This window comes from Chlorocebus sabaeus, chromosome X, assembly GCF_047675955.1.
Source record: "Chlorocebus sabaeus isolate Y175 chromosome X, mChlSab1.0.hap1, whole genome shotgun sequence".
In the NCBI taxonomy this organism is placed as follows: domain Eukaryota; kingdom Metazoa; phylum Chordata; class Mammalia; order Primates; family Cercopithecidae; genus Chlorocebus; species Chlorocebus sabaeus.
The window spans coordinates 109,024,068-109,043,760 of record NC_132933.1 but is presented as its reverse complement, the minus strand read 5'-3'; the positions used below and the strand labels follow the sequence as shown (position 1 = coordinate 109,043,760).

General features: G+C 39.6%; 1 protein-coding gene across 1 annotated transcript in view; it reads right to left on the bottom strand.

The window, feature by feature from the left end:
- Positions 1–1,821: 1,821 nt before the first annotated feature.
- MAOB (monoamine oxidase B) overlaps positions 1,822–19,693 on the bottom strand; it is a 118,239-nt gene continuing 100,367 nt past the window's right edge. Inside the window, exons 9-15 of the mRNA XM_007991454.3 lie at positions 17,615–17,711; positions 16,509–16,562; positions 14,851–14,908; positions 10,442–10,539; positions 4,531–4,642; positions 3,874–3,936; positions 1,822–2,825 (exon numbers count right to left, since the gene is read on the bottom strand). Of these exons, the coding sequence (XP_007989645.1) occupies positions 2,673–2,825; positions 3,874–3,936; positions 4,531–4,642; positions 10,442–10,539; positions 14,851–14,908; positions 16,509–16,562; positions 17,615–17,711 (635 nt within the window). The 3' untranslated portion in view covers positions 1,822–2,672. The remainder of the gene's footprint in view (positions 2,826–3,873; positions 3,937–4,530; positions 4,643–10,441; positions 10,540–14,850; positions 14,909–16,508; positions 16,563–17,614; positions 17,712–19,693) is intronic.

Here is a 19,693-nt window from a genome sequence, read left to right as displayed (position 1 = left end):
CTTTACAAATCTGCCCCTTCGAAAACCCTCTCCACTACTTTTATATTCTCAGAACTGATGAGGGGTTACAACAGAAAAAAAAAAACTTTTTTTTTTATATCTTTCCTTTGAAGTTTTCTATTTTTGTCTATCTCAGGACTCACCTTGGTAACTGATATTTAACGTAACTTGGCACCTCGGTCAAATCATGTAACTTAACAAGATGATACAATTGCAATATCATGTGGTCAGCACAGAGCAAGAGGTCAATGTATGTGACATTGGGAAAGCAAAGAAAAGGGATGCCTCACTCAGCTGGAGAATGAGTGATCCAGGACATTTTTGGAGAAGACGATTCCTTTTTTTTTTTTTTTTTGACAGTCTCACTCTGTCACCCAGGCTGGAGTGTGATCTCAGTTCACTGCAACCCCTGCCTCCCAGGTTCAATTTCCTGCCTCAGCCTCCCCAGTAGCTGGGACTACAGGCACATACCACCATGCCTGGTTAATTTTTGCATTTTTTATAGAGATGGGATTTCACCATGTTGCCTACGCTGGTCTCCTGAGCTCAAGCCATCTGCCTGCCTCAGCCTCTCAAAGTGCTAGGATTACAGGTGTCAGCCACTGTGGCCAGCCCTTGACTCTTTCTTAGCAGATGCATTAGAGCTAACAATGTGATCAACTTTTAGGGAGACTTTTTTGGAGAAGAGGCTCAAGACACCCCATGCCATGTACATTTTTAGAAAGATTTAAAAACATGGTTACAAAGAAAATCTTGGTGGGTTCTTTAATTTTCCCATTTAGTCTCTGCTATGGATCGAATGTATACCCCAAACTTCATGTGTTGGAACTTTGATCCCCAGTGCAGTGGTTTTGGTGAGACCTAATAATGAAAGATGTTTGGGTCATGAAGGCACCACTTTCATAAATGGGTTAATACTCTTATCGTGGGAGTGGGTTTGTTATCACAGGAGTGGATTCCTTATAAAAGGATGAGTTTAGTCCTCTCTTGCTCTCTCTCACCCATGTGGTGCCTTCTGTCACACAGCAAAAGGGCCCCTGCAAGATGCCAGTTTCTTGAACTTGGACTTCCCAGCCTCCACAATCATGAGTCAATAAATTTCTGTTCGCTATACATTACTGAGTCTGTGATATTTTGTTATAGCAACACAAAAATAGAGTAAGACAGTCCCTAAGTTTCCCATAAATTCATACATGTTAATGCCACTGTAAAATCAGAAACTGCATACTACTATTAATTAATCTTGGGAGATTTCTTCAATTTCACTTATGCTGAGAATAAGCTTCATTTTTTTAAACGAGAGTATAAGAATGAGCATTTATGGATTTAAAAGACATCCCGATGAAAGCTGACGGTGGGAGTTGAGAGGTATGAGTGCTTTGAGATGATGATATCATTTAAAAAATAGCCCAAATAAAATTTAATGGACTGTGAAACTGCAGTTTCAAATTAATGAGTGTACCTAGTAAAAAGCTTTGCACCAAGAAGGAATATGAAATGTCAACTGAAATTTTATAATTAGCTTAATAGTTTAAGCATCTTGCTTATTAATATGTCATTTATTTTGACAGGTATTTTTTGGGGTAGTGAAGGCAAGGAACTGTGTCTTTTCGCATTCTTACCATATCATTATAAATCATTTTCAACATGCTCACACATATGCCACCATGATAGATCATGCAATCAAAATGCGTGCATCATCCAGGCTTCAAGGAAATTTTGACTAACTGCTTTAAAGTCACAATTATATACTTAATACTGGATCTTGATTTGATCTATTCAAAGCTTGAAAGTTATTATCCAAAAAGAAAGGACAGCAGATATGGTCAATCAACTTTTATTTTTAATTACCCAAATGTGTACTGTTCTTTGTATGAAGATACAATGGAGGATACAAAAGGAAGAAGAGATAAAATTTCTACCATCCAAAAAGCTAAAATCAGCTGGAGACACTGCACAAAACAGTAAGACTTAAGGCTATATACTGAGTAGCATTTGAGTAGTGTAAGACAACTTAGCACAGGGTAAATCCACACAAGGGGACACCATCAGTGACAATAACAGGGAGTGAAGGAGGATAACTGGGGAATACATCCACGGAGGTGTGAAAGGTGTTGGATTTGTGTTCTAGTCCCCGAGATACCAGTGGCTTATTGTGGCTCTTAGGTAATTAAGTTCCACCTCTGTCGGCTTCAATTTGCTCAACTCTAAAACAGGTGAGGACTAAATGGTCTTTAATGTCTTTCAGCTGTAACAATACAGTATTCTAAGGACAAATGCAAAGAACTTGGGAAGGTGAGGCTATTACAGGTAAGAGGAAGAACAAGCACAAAGTCACAGTGGTAGGAAAAAACTCATTGCTTGTGCATGGGCAAGGTGTGTTGTGGGGCAGCAAGAACCTTGAACAAGCCAATTTAACTATTCTAAAGATTCTGAGGGCAATAAACTTGGAAACTGTTGAAACAGAACGCTAAGCCAGGTAAGGGACACTAAGCAGCGGCCACAATGGACAAAGAGATACCATGTATTTTACAGTCAGAGTTGGACTTATCTTCACGCTCCCTGCCTCACTCCACATTATTCGTCTTCATAGAACTTTACTGCAACTCTTTCCCCAAACCCATACCCCAAATACAGTAAGAAGAGAGTGTGATTGCAGGCACCTTCTCCCTTTAGACTCGCATAAGTAGCCCCCTTTTGTGGGCCAGGAAGCCAAGAGCCGTTGCTGAAAAGATGGTGGTCAATCCAATCAGCCTGAGCAGGCCTGGCACGGAGGGCAAATGTCTCTCCAAGAAGGTCGTGGTGATGGGCAGCGTAGGGACGTCCTGGGTTCAGAAAACATTGGATATTAGTAGAGGGCTTGTGCACTTTATTCCAGAAAGTCTATACTTCCTCCAGCTCTCTGAACATGACCCATTCTTACCAACCTCTAGACCATTAAACACGATGTTCCCTCTGCTCATACTGTTTACTCTGTCTTCCTCACTGGACCCTTCACTTCCTCAGGGAGGCTTTCTTTCCTGAGCCCCCAGCCTAGGATGACGTTTTCCTTTTGCATTTTTTTCTCAGCATGTCTTCTTCACTATTCTGTACTTTTTGGTTATCATCTGCATTCTCCACCAGATGCTGAGCTCCACAAAAATGCTGCTGTGTCTTTGCCACAATGGCTGATGCAGAACACGTGTGCCATAAACACTTGTTAGTAAATGAATCAGTGGTCCTCACAGCCCACAATCCCATCCCTGGCAGAAGCACCAAGAGAATGACTTTGGAGTGGCAGCCCTATTCTCTTTAACTTCACACTTAAAAGGATAGAGCAATAATTCTGACTTTTGTGACCTTGTCCCCTAAAGTGTGTTTTCACTCTAACCTCTATGCATCCCTCCTTCCAGCCAGGAAAACTTCCTAGGATTTTTTTACAAAAATTATGAGTATATTAAAAACAAAATTTTAATATAAATATTCTCTATTTCATTCCCTCTCTTTGTCCCTGGACAGGAGATGCTAACACACTTTCCTTTCTTTTCCTGCCTCTTGTTGAGAATCACCAGGCTAGATATTTATTCGACTGGCATTTATTGAGTTATTATTTTTAGAAGTCTCTGAGAAATGTCTCCCTCCTCATCAAAAAATATTTTTTCCTAATAATCTGTAATGAATGTGGCAGCTACAAATTTATCGAAGTTCATCTAAATCTCTCACCTCTGCCCTAACCCATGATACTTATTTAAACATTCATGTTGAAATCAATTAGGTAAATCACTTAGTTGACTCACTTAGGAAAAGGTATGTGAATATATACAAGTGTGCTCTTCTTGCAAATGATGGGTTTTGGAGAAAAGATATCTAATTTCATGAAATAAAACAGCCTACCACAGACTCTGGTTCTGACTGCCAGACTTCATCCTCTGGAATCTTCCCCATGGCATGCAGGATCTGAAACAAAAGAACACATTGGCAAATAGCAAAAGTGACACCATCTTTCTTCTAATCTGCTCCCTAAATAAAGGACTAAGTAACTGTCTCTTGAGATATCCATCAAAAACACCAAGGTAAAGGCCAGAACACTCCACTCAACCTTTAAGAGGCACCAAAAGGTCTTTCTCCTGTGGTGTAAGAGGTTCCAATCATTAGGCTTACCATAAATTTTAATAGTTGTGAACACACCTCAGATAGGGATGAGATCAGAGGAACTGTCAGAAAATATTTCCTGTGAAATGAATTGAATTTTGAGTCCTAATAGAAGCATGTTTGGTTCTAGAATATCAGACCTAGGTTATCTTTCAAGTATAGTTAGGTTGATCATTTGTCCCATGGGTTCTTTTTACCTTGGGTGACACGTTAGGTATTTTCATTTTTACTTCGGGCTAAGGTATTCACTTCACCTGAGACAATAGTTAAAATGGTACTTTATGGGTCTTAAGATGAGGGTTACTTGAGAGTTGGTCTCCAGGCTCTCAGATGTCTTTGACTCACATGTCCGGACCATGAGTTGCCTCCTTCCCCATAATCTGTGACCCCGGACTCTACCTCTCGGGCCGCTCTCTCCCCGGCCTCTACAGCCCCCTCCATGTAGCCGCTCCAGTGTGTGGCAGTCTCGGTGCCTGCAAAGTAAATCCTGTCCACTGGCTGGCGTAGAACCCTTGGAATAAAAGCAAAGAGGCAAAAGCGGTCAGTCTCAGAGAGTCAGAGAAAAGTTTTCCCATAAAGACCAACGCTGGTCAGCTTCCTCAGATTCTAAACAATCGAGAAGGACATTGGCAATTTTGGAATAACGTTTATGTGGTTCCTCTAGCTCTTGCATGATCCTTGTCACACACAAAAAGGAATAAAAGCCAAAGTTCATTCCTGCACCAAGAGTTGCAGGTGAAGGAGCTGACATTAATGGACGTAAATTATGTATTTGCTTCACCAACATGAAGTGAGGGACTGTATAAGCCCAGTCACATGGCTCCCTTTATGGCTCACTGGCTCTGTGGTTATTCCACTAGTGAACTTGGCAAATCCCTTCCTCTCACTGTGCTCTGGCTTCCTTGCCTCTTAAAGCGAATGGTCCACTGATTTCTAAGACCCTTTCCAGCAGTAAAATTTAACAAATCTGAGAGTCTGACTATGGCTCCATGACTACTATTCCTTGAACACTTGCCTGTACTGGTGAGGTCGGTACTATTATTATCCCCATTTTGCAGATGAGAATATGGAGGTAGACTGTGGTGGATTGTGATGAACCACGCAGGCCCCCTTCAAGAATGAAAGACTTATTCCCAGCTGCTGGGAGTGCTGCCAGAAGAGGGCCTACTGATGTCAGCCCTCTTTGGAGATTGCTTCTGCTAAAAAAAACTATGTCACCTAGGTCATGCCTCCTTCCAGCAGCAGTTGCATCCAGTGACTGATCACCATAGGCTGTAAATACCTGATTCCCAAGCTCCAACTTGAGACCACCCACTCTGAAGGGCCATTCTAGTTCTGGAACTCCCTCTGGGGTCAGCTGAGGCCTTCTCTGGAACTGCATTGCAGCCCAAGTTCTCCCTACGCCCACTCCTGCTTCCTTCTCCCTTCCACAGCTGCCAATCCTAAGGGCATGACTTAATATATATCCTGTCTGCTAACCGTTGTTTCAGGGTCTGCTTCCTGGAACCTAACCAGCAACAAAGACAAAGTAATTTGCTCTCGGTCACGGCTAGCAAGTAGCAGAGTTGGTATTTGAACACAGGCAATCTGACTCTGGAACCTACAGTCTTAACCACTTAGTTACACTTCCTCTGTCTACTGCATTACTTCTTCAATCTTTTAAATAACTCTGTGACGTAGCTACTATTATCAATTAAAATTATCATTATCTAATTTTACACATGAGGCAACTAAGGCTTGGAGAAATGTTCAGTGATATGCCAAGAGCCACACTCCTAGAAAATAGCAAAGCCAGGATTTGAACCATGTCTACCAAATGTCAAAGTCTCTGTTTTCATTTTATATTCTTTGCCTGGTGTATCATCACCCTATAATATTTAACAGCTAGTAGAGTGCCCACATGCTATATGAGGGACTGAAATGTCATAGCACATGGCCTGTAAGAGGGACAGTTCATTGTTGCTCTGACAAAAATACCATAAGGAAAGCACCATCAACACGCCATTATTCATTCTGTCTCAGGATTCTCTTATATCTGATAAGCGATGTCAAGAGCTAACACCCATGCCCCATCTTAGTCAACACTGTACACCACTGGGCCTTTTATTAGAAAACCAAATGAGCTGGCTTGCATTGGTGGGTTTTCTTTCACCTGCTCTGATTGCAGTCATCAAAAAGAGGAGAAGAAAATACAAGGAGAGATATTATATAGAATACAGATGGTCTCCGACTTATAATTTTTAACTTTATGATGGTGTTAAAGCAATACACATTCAGTAGAAATCATACTTCAAGTACCCATATAACCATTCTGTCTGTCACTTTCAATACCGTATTTAAAACTTGACATGAGATATCCAACCCTCTATTATAAAATACGCTTTCTGTTAGATTATTTTGCCCAACTGTAGGCTAATATAAGTGTTCTGAGCACATTTAAGGTAGCTAAGCTAAACTACGATATTTGGTAGGTTAGGTGTATTAAGTGCATTTTCCACTTAAAATATTTTCAATTTGTGGTGGGTTTATTGGGATATAACCACATCATATTTTGAGGAACATCTGTATTAGTATATTGATGACAACACATGAAATAAATCTGTAATTATAGAGAGTCAAAGGGTATTCAGGAAGGAACCCTTCCTGCAAGAGAAGGTGGATTGACTTTCCCCCTGTTGATTAAACAATGTCATTTTTCACTACATGTTTACTTTTTTTCCAATGAAGAAAACTAACCCCAGTTGGAGACCTCTGGGAGGCCTGGCTAGACCCTAAGAATGAAATATTAGAAGAAAGAACAAAGGCTTAGCGAACTAATCATACTATCAATCAGAAAATGTAAAAACCAAGAATTAATTTTAAACAAAGAGATAGTTTCCCTCCACTTGTCATTTGGAAATTATGTTCCTTTAGGGGAAAAAAATGTCCAACAACCAGGTAAGAAAAACACCCGCCCCTTCTTTTGCAGGTGTGTGAACAGACAGTATATATTTACAAAAGATTATAGGACATCACAAAGTAGAATTCCACACATATTTCTTGTGGCTTATGAGTTTTACTGCATAATCACGACAATCATTTTTTCACTCTATCCAGAAGAAAAATTTCTTGAGAAATGGACATTTAGTTCTTTACCAAGTTGTACTGTTAATTCTGTCTTCTCTCTTCCTTTAGAACATGTACTGTGAACTTCCAGGGCTCTGAATATAAAACTTATTGCAATATCTTAAATGCCATGGCCCTGAAGAGTCAAGAGAAGTTGTCTGGGCAGGTAGTCTCTGTTCAAGCTGGGAGTTATGTTAAGCTAAGTTGTGCCTTAGAGTCTACCCTACAAATTGAAGGTAGTTATAGGAAGCCTTACATATATCCCTGGGAAGGAATAAAGATAAAAGAAGGCATTACTGTATCACCACCAATGCCAGATACGATGGGATTTATCTTGCTTCTCTCACATGGTCAGGATCAGGCCAGTCCAGGTAAGTGTCCTCTTTGCTCCCCAAACCAAAAGGTATTTTCCTGACACTCTTTATGAAATTGAGCATAAAACTCACCACTCTGTGGTCATAAATCTAATCATATCACACTTCTGATTTAAAACAAAGCCAAAAACAAAAGTAATGCAGTGATAGCTGCTCTCTGTTGAAATATCAAGTTTTGTATTCCTGACAGTGTCATATAGGGCAAAGGGTCCTTCCTCCCCCTTTAGTCTGATTCTCCATTCTGTCCTTAATATCACCCATAGCCCATCTGATATAATTTTGACATTTGTCCCCACCCAAATCTCATGTAGAATTGTAATTCCCAATGCTTGAGGTGGGGTCTGGTGGGAGGTGTTTGGATCATGGGGGCGGATCCCTCATGGCTTGGTGTCTTCTTCATGATAGTGAGTTCTCGCAAGATCTGGTCACATAAGAGTGTATGGCACCTCTCCCCACCACACTTGCTTGTTCCTGCTTTCGCCGTGTGACTTGCCTGTTCTCACTTTGCCTTCTGCCATGATTGTGAGCTCCCTGAGGCTTCACCGGAAACTGAGCAGATGCCAGCACCATGCTTGTATAGCCTGCAGAACTGTGAGCCAATTAAACCTTTTTTCTTTATAAGTTCCCCAGACTCAGGTATTTCTTTTAAGCAATGCAAGAATGGCCTAATACATGCAAAGTTCTTCCCCAGACCTTCCAGAAACCTGTGGGATCCTAGCGTTTTCCTCATACCATTCCATCTGCATAGACTGCATCCCCAATAGCCTTTCTCTGCCTCCTACAATCCTCAGGTGGTATGTGCATTATGAAGCCTTCTCAGATTTCTCTAAGTAAGGCTAGCCTGTGCCTCAGTGTTTCCCAGTGGTATCTCTATGCCCCTGTATTACAGCATTTACCTCAGCAGTAACATTCTGAGTGGTGATACAGTAGTGCCCTCTTTTATCCTTATTCCCTCCCAGGGACATATGTCAGTACTGTAGAGTCAATTTTTGATGTCATGTCCTCTCCCCATCCCCACCCTAGCCTTCAACACTGTCAGCTCCTTCTCAGCAGGGTGGGTGTCCTTGGTATTGAAGTTTTCAGCACAGTGCTTGGCAAATGGTTGGCACTTAGCCAATAAACGCAGACTGAAACAAATACCATTGACATATTCTACGCTCAGTGATACGGTTTGGCTCTGTGTCCCCACCCAAATCTCATATTGTAGCTCCCACAATTCCCACGTGTTGTGGGAGGGACCCGTTGGGGGATGAGTGAATCATGGGCGTGGGTCTTTCCTGTGCTGTTCTCGTGATAATGAATGGATCTCACAAGATCTGATGGTTTTAAAAATGGGAGTTTCTTTGCACAGGCTCTCTCCTTGCCTGCTGCCTTCGACATAAGATGTGACTTGCTCCTCCTTGCCTTTCGCCATGATTGTGAAGCTTCCCCAGCCGTGTGGAACTGTAAGTCCAATAAACCTCTTTCTTTTGTAAATTGCCCATCTCAGGTATGTCTTTATCGGCAGCGTGAAAACGGACTAATACAGTCAACATATCTAAAAATTAACCTAAAGACCCAGCAGCTTATCAGGTGCTGCCCTTTGGCCCCAGAATGTTCTCTTGGATAATATTTTGCCATCTTCAATCAGGTAAAGAAAGTGCTAACCAAAGTTATTATGTATCTTCTGATAAGCAGGTTTTAATCCTTATTTGACCTTATCTTCTGATAAGCAGGCTTTAATCCTAAACTCGACCAGTTTTCATGGACAGATTGATTAGCCATTTCCTCTGTTTGCCACATACTTTCAACAGTCTTTGACTCACTAGTTTACATTTCTCATTCTGTTTAGATTACGCTTTTGGCATTAAATTATTGCTTGGTTTAGTAATACTATGATTGTCATAAAAATAACTGCTATATTATTAGTTCATTTATTGTCATCAAATAAATTAAACAACAACATACTTGTATGTATAATACTGTGAATACTAAAAGCCATTGAACTGTGCACCATTTTGAATAGGTGAATTGTATGATATGTGAATTATGCCTCAATAAGGATGTTAAAAAATAACTCACACTTCCCAGCATCTAAGGACTAGGATAAAAAAAAATAAAAATTCATACTTTCTTGAGCATACTGATTATTGCTCACTGTACATCATTTTGTCCTTTCCCATTCACTTGCTAAGAAAGTGAGGTTCAGAAAGGAGAAGTGACCTGTTTGGCATGACAAAGTTGGTTATTGGTAGAATCAGAGCTGGGACCAAAGTCTCTTCATGCCCAGTCTAGAACTCATTTTGTTTTTATAATTTTGTCCCCATGTTGGCAGTTGTACAGTGGCATTTGAGGAAGTTTTACTGAGTCCTAACTCAGTATAAGGACACTTCTTCTGAGACTGTGGGTGAACCCTTGGACTTCCTAAAATGCTACTCTTTTTTGATTTTTAATTTTTATGGCTACACAGTAGGTGTATATATTTATGGGTTACATGATGTGTTTTGATACAGGCATGCAATGTGTAATAATCACATCATGAAGAATGGGGTAAAATGCTATTCTTATGCTGAAACTTTCTATGGTTATATTGACTGGAATTGCCCTTCCAGAAAAATTAAAATTGAAAAGTAGCACCATGGTGTATGTGTAATTATAATGATTTCATTCATAAGATACATGATTTCATTCATAAGATACACAATTTCATTCATAAGATACAAAGGAAATTGGGGGATTTTTTTTTTTTTTGTATTTATAAGAAACAAGGGAGAAGAGCTACCTGAATCTATTTAGGGTTTGGATTCAGGTGCAGGGGATTTCAGTCACAGCTTAGCACGCTTTTACTCTACCTTCCATATTGAGTCAGGATCCCAGGGGGGAAGTAAGTTGTGTAGCAGCCCCCGGAGTACTGCTCCTCACACCAGTTCTTTTCTTCATAATGCACTGGCTGCAAGACAGAGCGACAAAAACTTGAAGGAGACACAGAGAAAGCTATCTAACCTGGAATAAATCGAACAGTTTAGTAGGCTTTGTATTGTCAAACCAATGTATTTCGGAAATAGAGTTGCATTATCCTGATGTTTTAAAAGATATGTCTTTGGGCAGGTAAATGTGATAGGTAATAAGCTTCTAAGAAATTCAGATTTTAGAATTTTTTTTTTCATTTGGTTTCTTCATATCTTAAGTATTGTTCATAAATTGCAATAGTCTAATTCCATTTTTACTTTGGTCTTACCTATTAAAAAGTTTTAGTGCCTGATGGTTTCAAGAAAAGTTTTTAAAAGGATTTATGTTTACTGGAGTGGCTGGATAGGAAAAAAGGGCAGACAAATATGTCTGTTGAAGAAAAAGGATGATCAGGTTCATGTTTTGGTGGAGGTGAGCTTTCTTGAGGGAAGCTGAACAGACAAACTTACATTTTTGTGGCAGGCAAGCACTTCTGTTGATGGTGGTATTTGTAAACGACCATTGGTCTGAAAAACTTGTTTTTGCCATGAACAGGCAAAACTGGCCAAGACTTTGTAAAGTTCAAATGCTTTTTTAAAGTAACCAAACAGAAGCTTTATCATTAAGCATTACTTCAAGAAGATAAAATCAACGTAGCAAGTTTTAAGAAAACAATTTTTTAAAATTAATTAATTAATTATTATTATTATACTTTAAGTTCTAGGGTACATGTGCATAACGTGCAGGTTTGTTACATATGTATACTTGTGCCATGTTGGTGCGCTGCACCCATCAACTCGTCAGCACCCATCAACTCGTCATTTACATCAGGTATAACTCCCAATGCAATCCCTCCCCACTCCCCGCTCCCTGTGATAGGCCCCAGCATGTGATGTTCCCCTTCCTGAGTCCAAGTGATCTCATTGTTCAGTTCCCACCTATGAGTGAGAACATGCGGTGCTTGGTTTTCTGTTCTTGTGATAGTTTGCTAAGAATGATGGTTTCCAGCTGCATCCATGTCCCTACAAAGGACACAAACTCATCCTTTTTTTATGGCTGCATAGTATTCCATGGTGTATATGTGCCACATTTTCTTAATCCAGTCTGTCACTGATGGACATTTGGGTTGATTCCAAGTCTTTGCTATTGTGAATAGTGCCGCAATAAACATATGTGTGCATGTGTCTTTATAGCAGCATGATTTTCAATGCCATCCCCATCAAGCTACCAATGAGTTTCTTCACAGAATTGGAAAAAACTGCTTTAAAGTTCATATGGAACCAAAAAAGAGCCCACATCTCCAAGACAATCCTAGGTCAAAAGAACAAAGCTGGAGGCATCACGCTACCTGACTTCAAACTATACTACAAGGCTACAGTAACCAAAACAGCATGGTACTGGTACCAAAACAGAGATATAGACCAATGGAACAGAATAGAGTCCTCAGAAATAATACCACACATCTACAGCCATCTGATCTTTGACAAACCTGAGATAAACAAGAAATGGGGAAAGGATTCCCTATTTAATAAATGGTGCTGGGAAAATTGGCTAGCCATAAGTAGAAAGCTGAAACTGGATCCTTTCCTTATTCCTTATACGAAAATTAATTCCAGATGGATTAGAGACTTAAATGTTAGACCTAATACCATAAAAACCCTAGAGGAAAACCTAGGTAGTACCATTCAGGACATAGGCATGGGCAAAGACTTCATGTCTAAAACACCAAAAGCAACAGCAGCAAAAGCCAAAATTGACAAATGGGATCTAATTAAACTAAAGAGCTTCTGTACAGCAAAAGAAACTACCATCAGAGTGAACAGGCAACCTGCAGAATGGGAGAAATTTTTTTTTTTTTTTTTTTTTTTTTTTTTTTTTTTTGAGATGGAGTCTTGCTCTGTCACCCAGGCTGAAGTGCAATGGCCGGATCCCAGCTCACTGCAAGCTCCGCCTCCCGGGTTTACGCCATTCTCCTGCCTCAGCCTCCTGAGTTGCTGGGACTACAGGCGCCCGCTACCTCGCCCAGCTAGTTTTTTGTATTTTTTAGTAGAGACGGGGTTTCACTGTGTTAGCCAGGATGGTCTCGATCTCCTGACTTCGTGATCCGCCCGCCTCAGCCTCCCAAAGTGCTGGTATTACAGGCTTGAGCCACTGCGCCCGGCCAACAATGTTTGTTTTAAAGAGAGATTTTGAAAAATATTTTGTTTAAAATAATTGCAATCACACAGCTGACTTCGGACAGTCATTTGTAAAGCATCCTATTTACAAAGCATGATTATGAGGTTCCGCCTGATGGGTTAAGTGGCTCCAGGTCTTCTGTGGTATCACCATGCTACACCCTGTAGCACCTGACGGCTACATCCACCTCCTAAGCAAGCTTCCCTGGCTGTCTGCAACCAATGAGAAGAAAGGGTGGACTTTATCTTTCACTGTGTCTTGTTCCCAGGAATTTCTTCCTTCCACAAAATAGACACCAAAGCAAAAATAAAACAAGTGGCCCTCTCCATGCCAAGAGCAAACAGGAACAGGACCAACTTATTTTTATCATCAGGAATTAATCATCCACACCCTTATTAGGAAAAGGGACTTTCTCAAATGAAAAATGATCAGCCTTTTTCAAAATATGAGGACAAACGCTTTCCTCTCCAACTGAAGTTCCCCAAACTCCCATCTCACGAGTTGTTGGAGGAACTTCAATTAACAAACTGTTCTAGCCTGGGAGTGTCTCAGAATGCAACTTCAAAAAGCTTGAATATCTACCAGGGTGAAATCTCTTGAATGGCTTTTTTTTTTTTTTTTTTTTTTTAAATCACCTCCACACTCTTTATTCTCCAAATCTCTACCATTGAATGGCATTTTTAAACAGAAAACGAATAATTTTTAACAGATGTTAAGTGCTTTTTCTGGTGAGTATATACTGTATTTTTTGTTTTGATACTTTACTCAATATCCTTGAGCCTGGAGGCTATGCCTATATTTAAACTTGCTAAATGGTATATGAAAGCAAAAAAACAAAACAACAACAACAACAAAAAAGCAAAGCATATTCCTCATTCATATTGTTTCCCTAATTGTTCTAGTTTATTTGCTGAGAAACAATTCCAAGAAACATCAAGAGCATGTGTTTCGCCTGTATCAAGTACAGAAGATCTGCAATGGTGGGGCAAGGAGGGAGGGAGAGAATTTTGCTTTAAAATAGTGAACAAAAATGACAAATTTGAAAGACACAACAACTTGACCAGCAGGAAGCAAGTCACTCCAAAGCTAAGCAAAGTAAGTGTTAGAGTAATAGGGCTAAGTCATGTAGCTGCTCAACTAGATTATGGTATATACTACAGAGATTTGGATTTAAGAGGCTTAACAAGTTAAACATTCTCAGCCTCCTCATTAGACTTTTTTCATGCATTAACTGCTCATTTGTACATTGGTCTCCATTGTCTTCAAATGCTTCACAGATAACTGGATTTAATAACCACTTTCAAAAGGTGGCATAGTCTATGTCAAAATATTAAAAACTTAACAGTCTGATGAATGTCATGAGAATGCCAATTCATCATTTTAAATATTGATGAGGGAGGTGATTATGGGTAATTGTTATGAGTACTTTGGGCCCTCTGACTGTCACCAAATGTCCCCTACCCTGCCCCCATCCCGCTTTTAACCACCTTAGAGAGCTACTTGATTCATTTGAAGATCACCATTTTTTCAGGCTACTTCCAAAAGTGTCTAGAAAACTCAACTGGCAGACAGACAGCCAGCCTGTCTTCTTTACATCTCTCATGTTCAAGGGTAAAACAAGGCAGAAAAGGTGCCATGCAGGAGTAGGGGCAGGTAATCTTACTTTTTAACTGTGGGGGATGGGGTAGGTATAGGTTTGTGTACAGGAGTGAGACTCTGCCCTTTTTACAAGATCACTAAAGAGGGGAAAAAGCCCTTTTCATCCTCATCCTGGCTGCCGGGATCTAGGATCTTCCTATGGGTAATAGAAGTTCCCCTCTTTTACCCTCCTAACAGAACTGGAAGCAGAGTGACCCAATGCCCTCTTCCAAGAAGAAACTCTGAATTCAGGAACAATGTAGCACCACCTAAACCATAGCATGTTGCAAGGTCCCTGACCTGCCACCAGCACAACCAGGACCCACACTCTCTGGAACCACTTGTAAATTGACCAGTCCTGTGTAGATGCCTCTCCAAATATATTGGGAAAAACATGAACTTCAGGACCCCAACTTGCATCAACCTATCCCTGCTAGCCCCTTGGGGGCAAAGAAAGTTCTCTCACCCTTAGTATAGGGTTGGGAAGCAGCCTTACCTCCAGAGCTTCTGGGGAACCCAGAACCTTGGCATAGAGTTCACAAAGTTTCTTCAACCTGTGAACGAGAAGAGGCAAAAGTGAAAATAAAGGAAAGAAGGGAAGGAAAGAAAAAGTGGGAAAGAGGCATTTATCCCCTCATAAAAAAGACTCCATGAGCCATTGATTCCACTCCAACATTTCATTTTAATTTTTCAAAACAAGGTATTTTGTTCCATTTTAGATGTCTTAAATCTTTGAGGTCACAAATATTAATCACACAAGATTGCTGGTAAGTCTTCAAGAAAGTAAAGTGATGCATTGCCTGAATTACGGTATTATTTTATTATTTTAAATCCAGGAGCCCTTCTGTTTATGAACAAAATGTTTATGAAACAAATGTTTATGAAAATGACTAAGTTCTTCTCCTTCCCTCTCTTCCTTCTCTCTCTTTCTGTCTTTTTCTTTGTTTTTATACGAATCAAGTAACTTGCTGCAAGCAGAGGAATGGCTAGAAACAGCAAAGAAATAAGTACAGAAGTAGAACCAAATATATAAGGAAATTTAGAATTCATAAAGGTGGACATTTTAAGCCCACAGGGAAAAGACATTTTTCAACGAAATGGCACTGGGACAAACAGCTGCCCATGAAAGAAATAAAGTTGGATGCTTACATTATTTTCTTACACCAAAGTATATTTCAGAAGGATCAAAGATTTATATGTAACAGGTAAAACCATAAAACGAATGGAAGAATGAGTGATTTCTAAAAAAATTATCTTGGAATGAGAAAGTCTTTTCTATGCATGATAGATACTCAGAAACCATGGTTTTAAAATGGATAAATTTAACTACATAAAAAGATAAAATTTTATTATAGTATAAAATGAATAAGCCATAAACAGGACCAAAAGGCAAAGTGCGAAAAGATTTGTTCCAGGCATTGGAAACCCAGCAGTGAGCCAATCAGACAAAACATCCTACCTTCATGATCTTATATTCTAGTGGGGATATTTCTAGGGAAGAGGACCAGGCAGACCGCTACAGCCCTGGCCATGTGCAGAGGTAACACTGGTCATAGAGGAGAACCCTGATGGAATCGGAAAGCATGCATCATAATATAATTCAGGAGCTCTTTCCTGGTAAATACGTTATTAGCAGTGGTGTGGGAATAAATAATTGGCAGTGGTGAACACTAATTGCAAGAAGAAAGTGCCACCTCCAGAGAAATTAGTCCCTTTGTATCTATCGTCCGTAATTGTTATGCATCATTCATGTACTATGTACAACAGACTTCCCCATAACACAGTAATTTTTCTACCTGGTTTATCTCTTTCACAAGCAAATTTTCAGTCCCTGGGTTATATCAATTTTCATATTCTCCATAGCCCCTAGCATAGTGTCTTATGTACAATAAACTCAATAAATATTAATTTGAAAACTTTGGTTCTTAAGTTACCAGCACTATGTCTTTTACAACAAGACCCTTATAATTAACATAGCAAACAAGTAGCATTGGCAATACACATATAATTAGGCAGTCTGTAAGTTAAAAAGTTAAGTAAAAATGAAAGGCAGGCAAGTAGGTAGAAAAGAAGGAAAGAAGGAGAAAAGGGAGGGAGGGACAGAGTCAGGGGAAAGGAAGGAAGAAACGAAAGAAGCAGCACTTCTTTTGTTACCTTTCCTCTTTGGTGAGACGTGCCAGTTTTCTGGCTTTGTGGGCTAGGATAAATCTAAAACATACAAACAAGAAAAAGGGGAGAAATTAATGGTTGCTTTCATCCTAGCCTCATTTTTGTAGCTACACATGTGCCCAGTTTACACAGTTAAAAGTCTACCAAAAGAAACAAACTATATACTAACTTATCTTACATTCAAAGTTTTTGATTTACATGTCAAATTTCTGACACTGAAGAGCACTTTCTAACTTCAAGGAGTCAAGTGACTAGAAGTAGATGACTGGCCATAAGTTTTGCCTTGGATAACACTATGGCTGACCCACTTCCCCTCACCCAGCTGGTGGTCAATAAGAATAATCCTTGAGCCTCAAATGTCCACTTAAGGCTATGTCTGAGCCTTTCCAATTTCATCCAGTCCTTGCTCTTTGGTTTTGTCTCCACCGTGGTGTCTCCCTAGCACCCAATCTTCTAGATTCCATCTCAATTTCTAGCTCCATGATTGCCTTCAACTTACAATTGGCTTTGATCTCCCTGTTCTGACTGTTGGCTCTCTCTGAGATAAACTCATACATGTCCTAGGGCCCATCTTAATTTTGGATACTCCAGGTCACCACCTCTCTGGGCCAGAACATCCTGGTCTTCCCTTCCCATGTGCTGGTCTTCCCTGGAAAGCTGAAGACTAGGCTGGTCTTGGCTCTTCTCTACTGAGACTCAGAAATCTCAGCATCCCACTTAAGTAACATGGATGCCCACACAGCCTCCATAAGAAGTCTCTTAGTAAAACACCCCAAGTCAGGTCTTTTTATCATGCCTTCAACAAAAGATGGGTCACCAAAATGTTTCTACCCCCAACACTAAATACTAATAGAAAATTAACACAAAAATTTAAAAATGTTATTGGTATTCTGCTTCCTATCTAGATATTTATTCATTGGAAGATATTATTTAGAAAAGAACCAGTAATAATTTTTATACTGCTGAATTTGAAAAATAGTGCCACTGCGTAAAAAAAAATCACTTAACAAAGTTTGGGGCACATTTGTTAATAGTATGTGATTACCTTGTCAACACTGAATAGCAACCACAACACCATAAATGTGCCTTACCCCATTATGGCGGCATAGTTGCCTTCAGGTTTGGTATCATCCAATGTGTAGGCAACTGGAGCTTCCTCTCCATCAATAATCATGGTTCCACAGTAATCTTAGAGAACAGCAAAATGGAAGAGCATATTCATCACTCTATCAAACTATCCATTGCAGATATAATGAAGTGCATGTTTTTAAACTTGAGAAGCCCAAAGGCCAAATATAGCATGTCATACTCCAAACATATGAAGGCAAACCAAACTGATGTCAAAGGAGGGCTAAGTAGCCAGCATTTTTTGAAAAAAATCAAATCATAAGCTCTTTTCTGCAAAGAATAAAGCATATGATATTAGGAATTCATCTAGGTCACCATTTAATGAAAACTGGTTTTCCTTGCAGTTAATACTTAGGCTTCCTGTTTTCTCTTTCATAAGAAATCAGAATAAATCCAAAGATGTATAAGGGAAATACCAGTTCATTACTGTAAAAAAGAAGAGACTGAACACTGGCATTTTATGAGAAGTCACTTATTCTAAGTAGTTCTTTATTATCTGGAGGCAGTGTTTAGAGGAAAATTTATAGCACTAAATGCCCACAAGAGAAAACAGGGAAGATCTAAAATTGACACTCTAACATCACAATTAAAAGAACTATAGAAGCAAGAGCAAACACATTCAAAAGCTAGCACAAGACAAGAAATAACTAAGATCAGAGCAGAACTGAAGGAGATAGAGACACAAAAAACCCTCCAAAAAATCAATGAATCCAGGAGCTGTTTTTTTGAAAAGATCAACAAAATAGATAGCCCACTAGCCAGACTAATCAAGAATAAAAGAGAGAAGAATCAAATAGATGTAACAAAAAATGATAAAGGGGATATTACCACCAATCCCACAGAAATACAAACTACCATCAAAGAATACCATAAACACCTCTATGCAAATAAACCAGAAAACCTAGAAGAAATGGATAAATTCCTGGACACATACACCCTCCCAAGACTAAACCAGGAAGAATAGAACAATAACAAGTTCTGAAATTGAGGCAATAATTAATAGCCTACCAATCAAAAAAAGCCCAGGACCAGACAGATTCACAGCCGAATTCTACCAGAGGTACAAAAAGGAGCTGGTACCATTCCTTCTGAAACTATTCCAAACAATAGAAAAAGAGGGACCCCTCCCTAACTCATTTTATGAGGCCAGCACCATCCTGATACCAAAGCCTGGCAGAGACACAACAAATAAAGACAATTTTAGACCAATATCCCTGATGAACATCGATGCGAAAATCCTCAATAAAATACTAGCAAACTGAATCCAGCAGTACATAAAAAAGCGTATCCACCATGATCAAGGTGACTTCCTCCCCGGGATGCAAGGCTGGTTCAACATACGCAAATCAATAAACATAATCCATCACGTAAACAGAACCAATGACAAAAACCACATCATTATCTCAATAGATGCAGAAAAGGCCTTCGATAAAATTCAACAGCGCTTCATGCTAAAATCTCTCAATAAACTAGGTACTGATGGAACGTATCTCAAAATAATAAGAACTATTTACGACAAACCCACAGCCAATATCATACTGAATGAGCAAAACCTGGAAGCATTCCCTTTGAAAATTGGCACAAGACAAGGATGCCCTCTCTCACCACTCCTATTCAATATAGTATTGGAAGCTCTGGCCAGGGCAATCAGGCAAGAGAAAGAAAGAAAGTATCCAGATAGGAAGAGAGGAAGTCAAATTGTCTCTGTTTGCAGATGACATGATTGCATACTTATCATCTGGAGGTAGAGCAGAGAGGACATGTATAACTAAAATTCATAGAATCCCAAACTCTCATTTCAAACATGCCCTCCAAAGACTCATTCCCCCGTCAAGAACAACTGGAGAAACAATTGCAGCTTATCCTAGATAAGTGTCTTCCTCAGTTCCCTCCTGAACAAAATACAGGCACACCTCAAAGATAATGTGGGCTTCATTTCAGATAAAGGAAATAAAGTGAATAGAGTAATAAAGCAAATTGTGTCAAAGAAATTTGACTCGGTTTCCCAGTGCATATAAGTTATATCTACACTACACTGTAGT